This window comes from Lupinus angustifolius, chromosome LG11 (genome assembly GCF_001865875.1).
Source record: "Lupinus angustifolius cultivar Tanjil chromosome LG11, LupAngTanjil_v1.0, whole genome shotgun sequence".
Classification (NCBI taxonomy): domain Eukaryota; kingdom Viridiplantae; phylum Streptophyta; class Magnoliopsida; order Fabales; family Fabaceae; genus Lupinus; species Lupinus angustifolius.
This window is the reverse complement of record NC_032019.1, coordinates 7536305-7549475: the sequence shown is the minus strand read 5'-3', so window position 1 is coordinate 7549475 and position 13171 is coordinate 7536305. Positions and strand designations below refer to the sequence as shown.

General features: G+C 33.7%; 2 protein-coding genes across 3 annotated transcripts; one reads left to right on the top strand and one right to left on the bottom strand.

Moving 5' to 3' along the window:
• On the bottom strand, window positions 2309-6144 carry LOC109360579 (ureide permease 1-like). 2 transcript variants are annotated; one of them, XM_019605565.1, is made up of 8 exons: window positions 6114-6144; window positions 5351-5661; window positions 4215-4353; window positions 3817-3991; window positions 3646-3677; window positions 3455-3555; window positions 2928-3302; window positions 2309-2523 (listed from the first exon to the last, which is right to left on the bottom strand). In XM_019605565.1, the coding sequence occupies exons 1-8, from the start codon at window positions 6127-6129 to the stop codon at window positions 2368-2370; spliced, it is 1305 nt and encodes a 434-aa protein (XP_019461110.1). In that variant the 5' UTR covers window positions 6130-6144; the 3' UTR covers window positions 2309-2367. The 2 variants fall into 2 exon arrangements, with proteins under 2 accessions (XP_019461110.1, XP_019461109.1); XM_019605564.1 differs by lacking the exon at window positions 6114-6144 and adding an exon at window positions 5894-5945.
• On the top strand, window positions 8743-12813 carry LOC109360577 (pentatricopeptide repeat-containing protein At5g50280, chloroplastic). Its single transcript, XM_019605561.1, has 2 exons — window positions 8743-9730; window positions 11376-12813. Exons 1-2 carry the CDS (start codon window positions 8871-8873, stop codon window positions 12661-12663), a joined length of 2148 nt encoding a protein of 715 aa, XP_019461106.1. The 5' UTR covers window positions 8743-8870; the 3' UTR covers window positions 12664-12813.

Here is a 13171-nt window from a genome sequence, read left to right as displayed (position 1 = left end):
CTCTCTAAGTTCCCTCTCTCCTATTTTCTCATTACATGAGAGGAGGAAAAGAAGTTGTTAGGACCCAATATATTCTCTCTGCTTCCGAAGCAAGTAGTTCTTTCTTCTATCTTTAGATGATATCATAGGGAACAAAAACTAACATTTTTATTTTTACGAAGAAAACATAAATTAAATCACTGATATAATGATTAAAAGTGTAATTACATATCAACTATATACTCTTTCAACTAAATTGGAAATATTAAAATAGTTGCTTTTCTTAAGTTGTAAGAAAATTATAGATTGCAATTCCATCCTTATTTTATACCGCTCACAAATTGATGGTGTTAGTGATAAACAAAATAGACATAGTAAAATTTTTTAACAGAGACAAATGAATAAAAAAATAAAAATACCGTTTAAAGGTATAAAAAAATCACTAATACCTCCTAGAAAGTGTATGATATTAGATAGTGTATGTAAAATTTTATATGTTTTGTGATTTTTTTTTAATAATTAAAATATTTTGACATGATTTTTTTATCTAGATGTAGAAAGTAAAGTACTAATATATTTTTCTTCAACTTCTTTTTAAAAAATAATAAATAGTTTGATTTAAAGATATTTTTTTTATAAACAACAAAATAAGCTATTAACAAAAAAGAAGCTAAATCCAAACTAATCTATAATCCACCGAGGCCTCAACCAACACTACCAAGCAAAGAAAAGAGTGCAAGGAGAAGAAGACATTGAGCCTTCAAAGGTTGAGAGTGTTCTTTCTCTGGAAAACATATGTGGTAATAATGAACATCCCTCCATATTTTTACTTTTTCACTCCTTTGCAATGAGGGCATTACTAGAATGTAAAAAAAACAAAGATATGTTGTTCTAGATTATATTACATATGATATCTTGTTCCAATGATAATGAAACAAAAATAATAAATAATTTTTCTATTTAACATAATATATTTTTATTAATACAAAATATTATATGAAACAAAATCCGAAACATCATATCTATGAAGCAATGGAGAAATATTTGTCCATTTAATGTAAATATGAAGTTGGTGTTGGTGTACTAGTTATAGTTTATAGCATTTATCTACCCACTGAATATGAAATGACACTGATTAAATTTGCACGAATCAAGTTATCAAGTAGTTTATAAATTTTGAAATTGTGTACGCATGAAGCTGCTAAAACAGCTGTCTCGTTAAAAGATAACCCAAAATAAATTTTATAAATGTAAATGGAAATCTGATTATTTGAATGACTGGTACTACTATGTCTTCAAATAAACGGTAAGATCATTCATTCATGAATCGTGCAATAGTAACTAGAGATGTAAAACATGTAACTTATATACAAAAGTCGATGGCATTAACGGTATCGAAATTGTTCATTTTGTCTTTATTTCGTTGCTTTCTGTGTTTCAATTTTCATGCTTTCGGTCACCAAAACTTTTTCTAATCAGAAAAAAAAAATTAAGAGTTTGATTCTTGTGAACGAACGATCGTATTGGGAGAGACACTCACATATTATGAGAAAACTAGTAAATTAAATGAACGTTAATCATTTTGATTACATAATGAAATTTATGATCTAATATTATAATGTTTGATCTATATATTTGACTTACGTACTGAAATAATAATTTTATTGTAGTTAATGAGTGTTGAGGTTTATTTTATTATTAATTAATTTTTTAATCTAATACATTTTACATATTGATTATAAACAATATTGTCTTTTAAAGATATGTTATGTTGGGAAATGAAGATTTTAAATTTCTTTAAAATAATTGGTATTTAAATCTTATTGAGCACAATCTGTAATTTGGTTACATTTAATTATTTAACTACAAAACAATTAGACACTCCATATCAAATAGGAATGAGAGCCAACAAACTGTTAGTGGTATAGTAATATAAGGTCAATAGTTCGATTATTGAGTGACAACAATACTTGCTGGGAATCTTGAAATAAATTTTTTATCCAAAAAAGTGGGGAGATATATTAGTAATACAAAAAAAAATTAGGAATGAAAATTTGTCCACAATAAAACCATCCTTTTGAAAGCATTTCCACATTGTCTTTTTTTCTTTCCATATATGCATTTTCTCATTGTCCTGATATGAAGAAGTTCAAATATACATTCAAAAACAGTAACCATATTCCCACTAATCCAATATATTCATGCTTCATTTCGTGTTCTCCTGCACCAATTTGTATTGACAACATTGAAAATTAAGAATATTTCTCCCTTTGTACTTGCAATTTCTTATGTTCATGTTACACTCTAATAACAATCTTTGGCTTAATTGTTCTATGACACCCCAATCAGTACTTGCAATGTGTGTGCAGTTTCTGTTCAGTTGAATGATCACTGTTTCCTATGGCCTGATGATGCCATGAGAACACCAACAGCCACAATAAACATCAACAACATACTCCCTAATAGCACGTATGTTCTTCGTGACGATTTTCGGTATTCTCCAAACAAAACAATGCCCCAGAATGTGCTCACAAGTGGAAGTGCCTGTTTGAACAACATAGACTCATGATGAAATGATTCATAGAACACAAAAATGTCAGATTATGTGTCCATATTAAAGTATGCTCTACGTTATCCACACTGCACTCATTATTTGCTGAAACGATATGATATTATGTTAATAATAGAGATTGTGCCTCATATATGCTTTATGCAGCATTTGGCAGGCCTTTGTTCTCTTTAGTTCCACCTTTTTAGTGAAACCAAAACATTTCATTTTTCAATCTTCTTGTCAGATTTTGCTTTGCTTATAAAATAAATCGAACATTTCATCGGAAAAATGATAAAGAACACCAAACATAAATCAAAATCCATATGTTCTGTTAAGTACTATTCTACCATGTTAATCGAACTCGGCCTTATGAATTTGATTAAAGTATAAAACTCACCTGAACAGCATCTGCTGCTGCATATCCTGCAGCTTGACCACCCATAAATTGGAGGCCATTGCCAAATCCACAAAGGAGACCAGCCAACAAGGCCCAACTTCTTCCATCCCAGTCTCTCAAATAAGCCTTCAGTGATGACTTTGGTAAATTCAAGACAGGGTGGTAAAGGAATGTGATGTTTAGAATGATGGCAATAACAAAACAAGAGACTGAAAAGTAAAAGAAGGCTGTGTAAACACTCAAATGAGGAACCCCTTTCTTTAATGTGTGCCATTGGTCATTTGTTGCCAAATTGAATGCTGGTGAAAATAGAGAGAAGCATACACCGGCAAAGAAAGTTATAGCCAATCCAATGAATGTGCTCTTCCCGAAAACCTGCAGAAGATTTTTATTTGAGAGGAAGATATACAATTAAGACCAAGAGTGACAAGTACATGTACTATAAAAAGGTAGATTAATAGAATGTTTTTGTAAGTCATTATCAGAAAATACATTAATTGTATCCATGATAAATTACAGTCACTGGCCTTAATAGCTCTTTTTTTCTCAAGCTCTATCAGAAAATCTGCAGTTCCTGCCTTAACTTTGTCTCCAGAATTACTCCCGCTCTCAAGATCCTTCGGTTTAACTATAAGATAAATTAGGGGGGGAAGTTAGCATTCATATCAAATAACAACTCCTACAACATAGCCAATTGCACCGTATCGCGTCTTCTTACCTTGATCTGCATTTTTTTCTTGCAATGTATATCTGTCAAAAGAACAAAAGTTGCTGATAAAGTTAGCATTATGTGACCAAATTTGGATAGCAAAACAAGACAGCACTAAACTCAAATTCAATCATTGGTAGTGTAAAACTGTAAATGATATAGCAGAACTTGAATACATACAATGCTCCATCTATATAATCACTTGAAAAATTGTCAAGTTTGGCTTTATTATCAGCGTTATTAGATGAATGAACAGCAGAGCCTAGACAAACAGCAACCAAAAAGCAACCAACTCCTGGGAAAAGAATCTCAGCCTTGTTGATTTTGTCATCCAAAAAGTAATTCAAGGTTGTTCCTGTTACAATTGGAAAAAAGATATTGCAGCAGAATTCAGTAGAGGAGCAAGCTGAAAATTACTACACAATTACACATAGCAAAGTTTTTCCAAGTGCATATCCTACATGGCAGGTTCATCCATGTCATTAAGCATATTTTTACTTTTGTCTTCAACTTAAATATGCTCTAATTCTGCTTGTTTAGTTATTGAATCTTTTGAAGTAAAATTGAGAGTAAGATACCTATGACAACAGTTATGCTTGCTGTGATTACTTCGGTGACCGACAACCCAACAAAAGCCCAAGCATATTGTGTGGACAAATTTCCGAGGCTAAGGACCACACCACCTGCCATTGCAAACAGAACAGAAGGCCAATTATCCTGCATGTAATAAATTAAGCCTATCTTAGTCCAATTGAAGGCAACAATATGCAATCAAAGATAATCATTATGCAGTTGAAAGCATAGTTTCAAAGGTAATTAAAATTAAACTCACTAGATATTACTAAAATTTGATTAATAAGAATATTGAGCAAAAGACTCCAAGCTTCCCTAGATTTTACTTATTGCTCCACATATCCCCTATATTTTGGAACCTACTCATACCTTCCCTATTGAGTCTCTGCAAGGAAGGTCTGTCTATGTTTCCTTAAATCAAGAAATGCTTGTGGAAAATCATGAAGAATCAAGGAAGGTGGGATCCGTTACCCTCTATTTGTAGATTTTCTAGAGCTCATTTATTAAGAGACTCGGCACCATTTTGATTTGATTGAACTGCCTGAATCATTTTACACTGATTAAGAATGTCAAAGATATTGGCTTTATTTGGTCAGCATTTTCTTTAGGACTCGTTGGGATCAATAGCTTAGCCTATGGCACCAGTAATAGGTGCAGCCCCTCAATCTAGAAGTTTTTGAAGTAGCTTTAAGGAAACAAAAGTTGCACCTTGCCAACGGTTATAACTTTTGGCTTTGGCATAGTGTTAAGGACTTAATCCAACAAAACGGAATAACTACTAGGTTCCTAGTATTCATGCACAGAAGTCAAAAGCTTCTTAATGACAGTGACATGGCCTGCAAGCTCAATCCAACAAAAGGCATTAATGTTTAGGTTCCTGCCTTCCTGGTATTCATGCACAAAACTTGTAGCTTCTCAATGACAATGAGTGACATACTGACATAGCATATAATTCTTCTATACATTCTATTTGTCATGTATACTTTTTCTTCTAAAATCAGCTTTTTTTTAAATGTTATCTACAATAAGGCATTGATTAAGGATCAAGGTGACCCTCAAATACCTTAATAATCTAGCTACTTTAATTTTTCTATGATGATAACACCGCAGTGCAGGAAACATCAACACAATGAACACTAACCTGAGCAAGTTGAGCTAAGAAATTAGGCTCATCGGTTGTGCTCTTTCCTATCTCACCGAATGCAAAAGCAATGATCACAGCTGCTAAGAGATTGGTGATTGAGTAATCAAGGTAGGTATGCTGAGGAAGACGACCTCGTCTTTCTAAAAGAGTCAAAAGCGCAGGCCATGTGCCTAAGAAGAAAAGAGCCAAGAGCATGCACACTATAGCACCTCCTTTGCTCTCCACCAAAAACATTTTCAACTCAATATATAAAATGCTCTCAGAAAGTAGAGTGATCAAGGAGGGAATATTTGAGTAGTAGACAAATCCTGAAAGCAGCACAAATTAGTCACACTTCAGAAGAACACAAAAATTATAAACTAATACCAGATTACAAGCAATTAGGCCTAAATTGAAAAAAATGGAATGAAATTTGCCCTTGTAAAAGAGGGCAGGAATTGAAACATGGTAAAACATTACATAAATTCAGACACAAACACAGAATAAAACTCTTTTTAGTAATGAAAATCTCAAATTGAATAAGGGCAAAATGAGAAGGACCATCTCCAATATCCAATATCCATCCAAGAGAAAACATAAATGCATACACAAAAGCACAGAAAGAAAAAGCTGAAGCTGAAACTGAAATTGATTATTTGGAATCCACAAATAAGCAAGTCATGCCCACTAGTAAGCACATGAAGCACAGAAAGAAGTTAATTTTGAATCATGATAAAACAATTAAATGAGATGGTGGGAAAAGGAGATGCATAATCTTTACCAACAAAGTCAAACATGAACAGACACAAATACAAGGAGAGAGAAATAAAAATAGATACTAGAAAAGAATCCTTCTACCTTGGAATCCATAAATCAAAGTCAAGTAAACCAAAAGAAAAAGGAAAAACTCTTAACTAGCCAATCAGAGGTTTCAATCGCAAACTTGTAATATTAGCAAAGATTTTATACACTAAATCCCAAAATATTCAGAGTTTAATTTGAGCGATACTTATTAGGAGGACAGTCACGCACCCGAAAACAATTAGTTCATTGTCCAAAAAACTTTGATATTAGCCTTTCCCAAATGGACCATAAGATGTTAAGCAAATAATGCAAGCTTTAAAGGGACAGAACGGTCCAAATATATCACAACCATAGAGAAAAGGTTTCAAATTCTTAAAAACTGTTGAAGGGGTGCTGATTCTACCATGCAAAAATGGAAGAACTTGAATTGAGAAAACAATGTGAATGGAAATGGAACCTACAAGTAGTTAATATAAATGGAATCTTGACAGCGGATTCCAACTTTTTTCTGTAGAGAAGGTTCATTATTCAATTGACTTTGCCATGCATTATTACAATGCGACGAATTTGGACTTCATTTAATAATTGGCGTGATTTTTGTTAATTATAACATTCTACATTAGAAGAGTTCAACCTATAATCATTGGTTTGTTTCACTATTAATCACGGGTGAGCGTAGGAGAGGTTCGGAATATTAACATGTCTATCGTTTCTAAATATTGATCGGTTCAATTTTTGAATTCAAACATGTCCCTAATTAGGATGGTACGCGTGAGGGATGAGTCCATGTTGGAAAACGAGGAAACGTAAAAAAAATTTGGTCAAATCTTTAAGTATGCACAATCTGTATATGAACTCAACTAAAATTTGCATATCACATACATCACTATATAAACTACAAACCGTAAGTTGCATCCTTTAAACTAAAACTATCACAATCACATGAATGAAAATTATAGAAGACATTGAAATTTTCAGAACAATTTAAATTATAAGTGACAATATAAGCTGAAGTGCTCTTGTAAATGATAAAAAACACATGAAAACTGAAATGACAACAAAATGTCAATACTCAAACGTTCACAAAAAATGAATACAATAACTATCTATTAATTGAAAATGAAACTTTGGAGTTCACACAAAATACACAAAAACTAAAAATTAATTAGTGTTCTATCAATCAAGATTCATGTGTGAGCTCGTAGGTATTTGAGTTATATGAACTGAATATAATGTGTATTGATATGTACTTATTCAACTATCCTTGATATATAACTATAAGGGATGAGTTGGATGACCCAGACATAGACCTGAACCCGTCCTTTTTTGACGACGGGTCTGCCCTTTAATCGGGTCTGTCCTTTTTTATTTATTTGGACGAGTCAGATCCGTCCCTAAGTCATCAAGTTGAAACGGGTGTACAGATCATATCTTGCTCACCCTAATATTAATGTATCATATATTCTATTTTCTATTTTCATAATTAAAGTTAGAATGTCTTTTCTTAAGCATTTAATGAAAGATATAACATCATTTTTAACATATTTTATTTATCATTTTAACTTTCATTTGAGATAAAAAAATTATGTTTTTTTTACCAATATGATAATAAATCATGTCTGAATATCTCAAATGAATGGTCGAAGATTAATCATTTTAAGGCACATGCATTAAAAGCTATTTTATCTGTAATATTTTCCATCTATTCAATTGAGTTTGGGTTTAGGGTTTGGGGCCCGATTTGGCCTCGGTCCAATTGGAATAGGCCGAAAAGGTTGAAGGATTATTTTGAACCAAAAAATAAGTTTGCTAAGACAATATCGATTCAATTCTTTAAATTGATGATAGAACAATCTTTTTTGTATTTGTGTAGTCCATGGCTCGGGCTGGTTGGTGCTTAATCAAAATGAGAGAAATTATTTGAGATTCATTTGAAAAGTTTTCCATCTAAATCTCACTCATTTAGCACGTGTGCTAGAAAGGATCCACTTTGCCAATTCTATTTGAAATTGGGCTATGTTTATTATTTCGACTTTTGTATAAGAGTAATAATGATTATGATATAATTATGGTGAAAAACGTTAGCCTTCATTTGTTAGAGTGAAAATAGAAGAGATATTGAGTAACAAGAGAGTTTAATGGGAGAGAATGAAAATGGGGTGGGACCCACAAATTTTTATTTTCCTCCAATGTGAGGAGAAAATGGGAGAAAAAGATAAACCATGATCCCTTTGTTCTCAATTTTGTCTCAACTCATGTATCACACCAATGATACTAAAATAAAAATTGAAAAATAATGAGTATTTAATTTTTTTAATTGATATGATATTTTTATTGATGGAAAATATGATTTGTGACACAATTTGGAACAACAAATCTTGTTTTGGGAAGAGTGAGGAGAAAAAATCATTTCTTTCTCTTCTTTTTTCTATACATTTCTTCTTATGCAAGGTGGTCATGAAAATATAAAAACTATGAGAAATTTGTATAGATATAAAAAATGAAAAATGATTTATGAAATTTCAGGGAGTGTAATTCTAAATGAAATAATCTTCCAAAGCAGGAAAATAATATAGGATAAAACATCAAAACCCAGTTACATGAGCTCACAAAGGTTGTGCTGAAACATGTTCACAGAACATGTAGAGTGAGTGGCTAACAAGATAAACCTTTGTACTTATTTGCACAGAAGTTGAATAGAGAGAGAGATAGATATATATATATATATCGTACAATGTCTCTCAAATTCTCTCATTCTTTCATCACCCACCTTTTTCACCCTTCCATTTCACCCCATCACACTCCTTCTAAACCCTCTTTTCTCTTACCCTTCAAAACTTCATCTTCTTCACCATTCCTTTCTGCTTCTAATGCTCCCAACTCTTCTAAAAATCCAATTTTTCTCCCACATCTTCAACAACAAGAAGAGGAAGAACATGAAGAAGAAGAAGAAGAAGAAGAAGAAGAAGAAGAAGAAACAGAGGTTATTGAAGACCAAGAGCTACCCAATGACCCAATCTACAAATTCTTCAAAACCCGGTCTTCAGTTTCAACCCAAGACCCTCAAATGGAAGGAAAGCTAACCCTTCATAGGAATCGTCACACTTCATGGCATCTTGCTCAAAAAACTCACCTTGTTGAAGAAAATGGAGAATCTGAAATGGGTTTTGATGAAAACCCATTTAAGGTTAATGGTGAAGAAGAAATGGGGTATCAGAAGAAGGAGCAATTGGCAGAGGGTATAGTGGGGGAAATTGTTGAACTTGCAAGGAACATTTCTGAAAATGTGACATTGGAGGAGGCTCTAACTGAGTTTGAAGGAAGAGGGGTTAGTAAAGTAGAGTGTTTGGAGATTTTGGAAATACTTGGTGAGGAGAAACTTTTGTTTCCTTGTCTGTATTTCTTTCAGTGGATGGGGTTGCAGGAACCATCACTTGTTACACCCAGGGCATGTACTGTGTTGTTTCCAATGTTGGGAATTGCAAGGATGGGTGATAAGCTCATGGCTCTGTTCATAAACTTGCCATCGACCGAGGAGTTCAGAGATGTTCATGTTTATAATGCTGCAATTTCAGGCCTTCGGGCTAGTGGCAGGTACAAAATTCGTGGCTCTTTCATGTACTTTGTTTGTCCCTCTCTTGCTATATTGTATGAGAATGTTGGGCAGTAAAAAACCAGAAAGAGGATAAGTTCAATGTAATGGAGATGAGATTGTTATGTTAGATGACCGGACACACTAGAGAACATAAGAGTAGGAAAGAATTTATGAGCGAAAAAGATGGGGTATTACAGAAAAAGATGATATAATCTCATCTCAGATGATTTTGTAGAAGCCCAAGCGAGTAGAGTAAATCAGATGGAGGGTAGCTCGACACTTAGAGGTAGAGGGAGGTAAAAAAACCAGTAAGAAGGGTTTAAATTTAAATTGTTTGCTCATAAAACATGATTTACAATAGGATGTTGTGGCCTTGTTTGATAAATAGATTTGTGAGATGAGACTTGTTTTTTGGGATAAATAAATGGAAAAGGCTTGGTTGCAGTTGGTTGTTTTTCTCTTGCTGGTTTCCTGGGTCCTACAGAGGCTAATATAAGTAATAAACGGTGCAATTTGTTGTGATTATGGTAATCTTGGTCAATATTCTCCTTCGCTTTGTCAATGGACATGATTTATGATAGAACATTATGATGTCCTTTGATCCATTTAGACAACCCCGCCTAATGGAAATAATGGTTGGTGTTGTTGTTGACTTGCTGGTTGTTATTCACTTATTGTCAGTCTCCCCTTATCCTGAAACATTGGTAAATTAACGACATGCTGCAAGCTTGTTGTCATCTAAGCAGTAGTACTAAACATGCCACCATTTTCATTCACATGTCCTAACACCAGAAATAGCATATTCAACATCTTTTACCTGTAACTCTGATTAATGATTATGTTTGTAAAGTTAACCAAGACAGATAAAGCTCCTTAAAGTGGTCTTGTGTGTAAAGTGAGTAAGGGTGTATCCTTGGGTTGAGATCTCAATGCACCTTAGCTAACCAAGGGTAGATAGACCCTTACTTGATTACTTTATAGACAAACTCACTGTAGATCTCAATGCCTTTCCAAACAATATAATGCTTTGACATCAACATTCGTTGCACTGATACTAGTACATCAGTTTTGGCATAGTGTCGGGATAGGTGATTGTCTATACTCTTTGCAAGTTATCTAAAATGGGCTCTACTTTTGTTCTGTAGCTATGTATTCTTAATAGCGTTGGAAACCCATTGCTACTTAATGTATATTATTCTTCAAAGTGGAACTGGAATCATATGGCTTCTTACATGTGTAATTTTTAAATGTTGCGAGCACAATTGTAGAAATATAATTTGAATTACATTTTAACTGGAAGTTAATATTACTGTGTTGATGATTTGGTCAGTTGTTGGTAATTCCACAGATAAAGCAAATCATACTCCAGTCTCTTCATAAGAACTTAGTTTTCCATTAAGGTAGATGTTAGTCTTTTCTTTTATCTGTTGGGCTTGTTCTGTGACTTCTGTCTTAAGTTTGTTGGGTAGTTTACTATTAAGAAGCCTATGAACAGCTATAAAATGTATGAAACTAATTAGCTACTTGTTAATTGATTAAGATATTGCAATTAATTTCACCCGTTTAAGTTCGGTGTGCTGCTTCCAAAAGAAAAACATATCTCACATATTTTCTTTCTTGAAAATTGTTCGTACATTGTCTTAGGTATGAAGATGCCTGGAAGGTTTATGAGTTAATGGAAGCAGACAATATTCATCCAGATGATGTAACATGCTTGGTTATGATTATCGTTATGCGAAAACTTGGTCGCAGTGCCAAGGATGCATGGCATTTTTTTGAGAAAATGAACAGAAAAGGAGTCAAATGGAGCGAAGAAGTCATAGGTGCATTATTGAAGTCATTTTGTGTCGAGGGACTGATGAGTGAAGCTCTCATCATCCAATCTGAAATGGAGAAGAAAGGAGTCTCTTCAACTGCAATTATGTACAACACTCTGATAGATGCATATTGTAAATCCAACCGTCTAGAAGAAGCTGAAGGCCTTTTTGCCGAGATGAAAGCCAAAGGGATTAAGCCCACCGAAGCAACCTTCAACATTCTAATGCATGCATACAGCAGAAGAATGCAGCCGAAGATTGTGGAAAAGCTTCTGGAAGAAATGGAAGATGCTGGCTTGAAGCCAACTGCCAGATCATATACTAGCCTAATCAGTGCATATGGGAAGCTGAAAAATATGAGTGACATGGCTGCAGATGCATTCTTGAAGATGAAGAAAGCTGGTTTAAAACCCACTCCACATTCATATACATCTCTGATCCATGCTTATTCAGTTAGTGGCTGGCATGAGAAAGCTTATGCAGCGTTTGAAAACATGCAGAAGGAAGGCATTGAACCATCCATAGAAACCTACACTGCTTTACTTGATGCATTTAGGCGTGCTGGTGACACCGAAACATTGATGCAAATATGGAAGTCAATGATTAGCGAGAAAATTGAGGGAACACAGGTTACATTTAACACTCTTGTTGATGGCTTTGCTAAACAAGGTCACTACATAGCAGCAAGAGACGTGATATCTGAATTTGGGAAGGCTGGATTGCAACCAACGGTAATGACATATAATATGCTGATGAACGCTTACGCACGAGGAGGGCAACACTTAAAATTACCGCAGTTGCTGAAAGAAATGGATGCTCATAAACTGAAGCCAGATTCTATAACTTATACAACTATGATATATGCCTTCGTTCGTGTTCGAGATTTTACTCGCGCATTTTTTTATCACAAGAAGATGGTCAAGAGTGGGCAGTTGCCAGATGTCAATTCATACAAGAAACTTCGGGCCGTCCTGGATGATAAAGCTGCAATGAAAAACAAGAAGGATAGGAGTGCCATGCTTGGTATAGTTAATAGAAAGATGAGAATCATGAAACCTAAGGGAAAGAAAGATGAGTTCTGGAAATTCAAGAAAAGACATGTGAGAGAAACATAGTTCTGATATTTGTATATAGTAAGTGCAAAGATGTGATCCAATGCCCTGTAGGAATTGTAAGCTCAATTTGACCCTCTTTTTAGTACTCTTAAGCTTTAATGAATGGCATCAGGGGAATCTTGGTTTTAATTTAAACAGTATATGTCATCATACGTTGTCTCTTCAATCAACAACATATGTCACTCATTTTCAGGTAGATGTGGCCAGTTTAAAATGTTAAATATTTGTATGCTGACAATTGGAGTGTTCATCACTTAGAAAACAATGATAAATGAGTCAAATTAATAAAGTGATAGTTTGGTGTTCATGTTTTAGATTATTTATAACTATGGTTCTTGTAGGAGCTGCTAACCCCTCATATATCAGTAGAATTATTAATTTTTTAATATTAAATGTTTTGTCAATGAACATGATTTATAATAGAATTTTCTGATGTTGATTGATCCATATAGTCGACCCACTAGTATGATGAATGAATATTTATATACAGTTTTAGCCTTAAAATGGT

What these genes read in the sequence shown, in the direction of transcription:
- LOC109360579 (XM_019605564.1), bottom strand. Translation starts at nt 5,930, where the DNA reads ATGTTTTCTCTTGGATGGATATTGGATATTGGAGATG. An exon ending in AGAAAAAAATGCAGATCAAG is followed by an intron (nt 3,556 to 3,645) that starts GTAAGAAGACGC and finishes TTTATCTTATAG; the next exon opens with TTAAACCGAAGGATCTTGAG. An exon ending in AGAAAAAAAGAGCTATTAAG is followed by an intron (nt 3,303 to 3,454) that starts GCCAGTGACTGT and finishes AATCTTCTGCAG; the next exon opens with GTTTTCGGGAAGAGCACATT.
- LOC109360577 (XM_019605561.1), top strand. Translation starts at nt 8,871, where the DNA reads ATGTCTCTCAAATTCTCTCATTCTTTCATCACCCACCTTTTTCACCCT. An exon ending in GGCCTTCGGGCTAGTGGCAG is followed by an intron (nt 9,731 to 11,375) that starts GTACAAAATTCG and finishes ACATTGTCTTAG; the next exon opens with GTATGAAGATGCCTGGAAGG.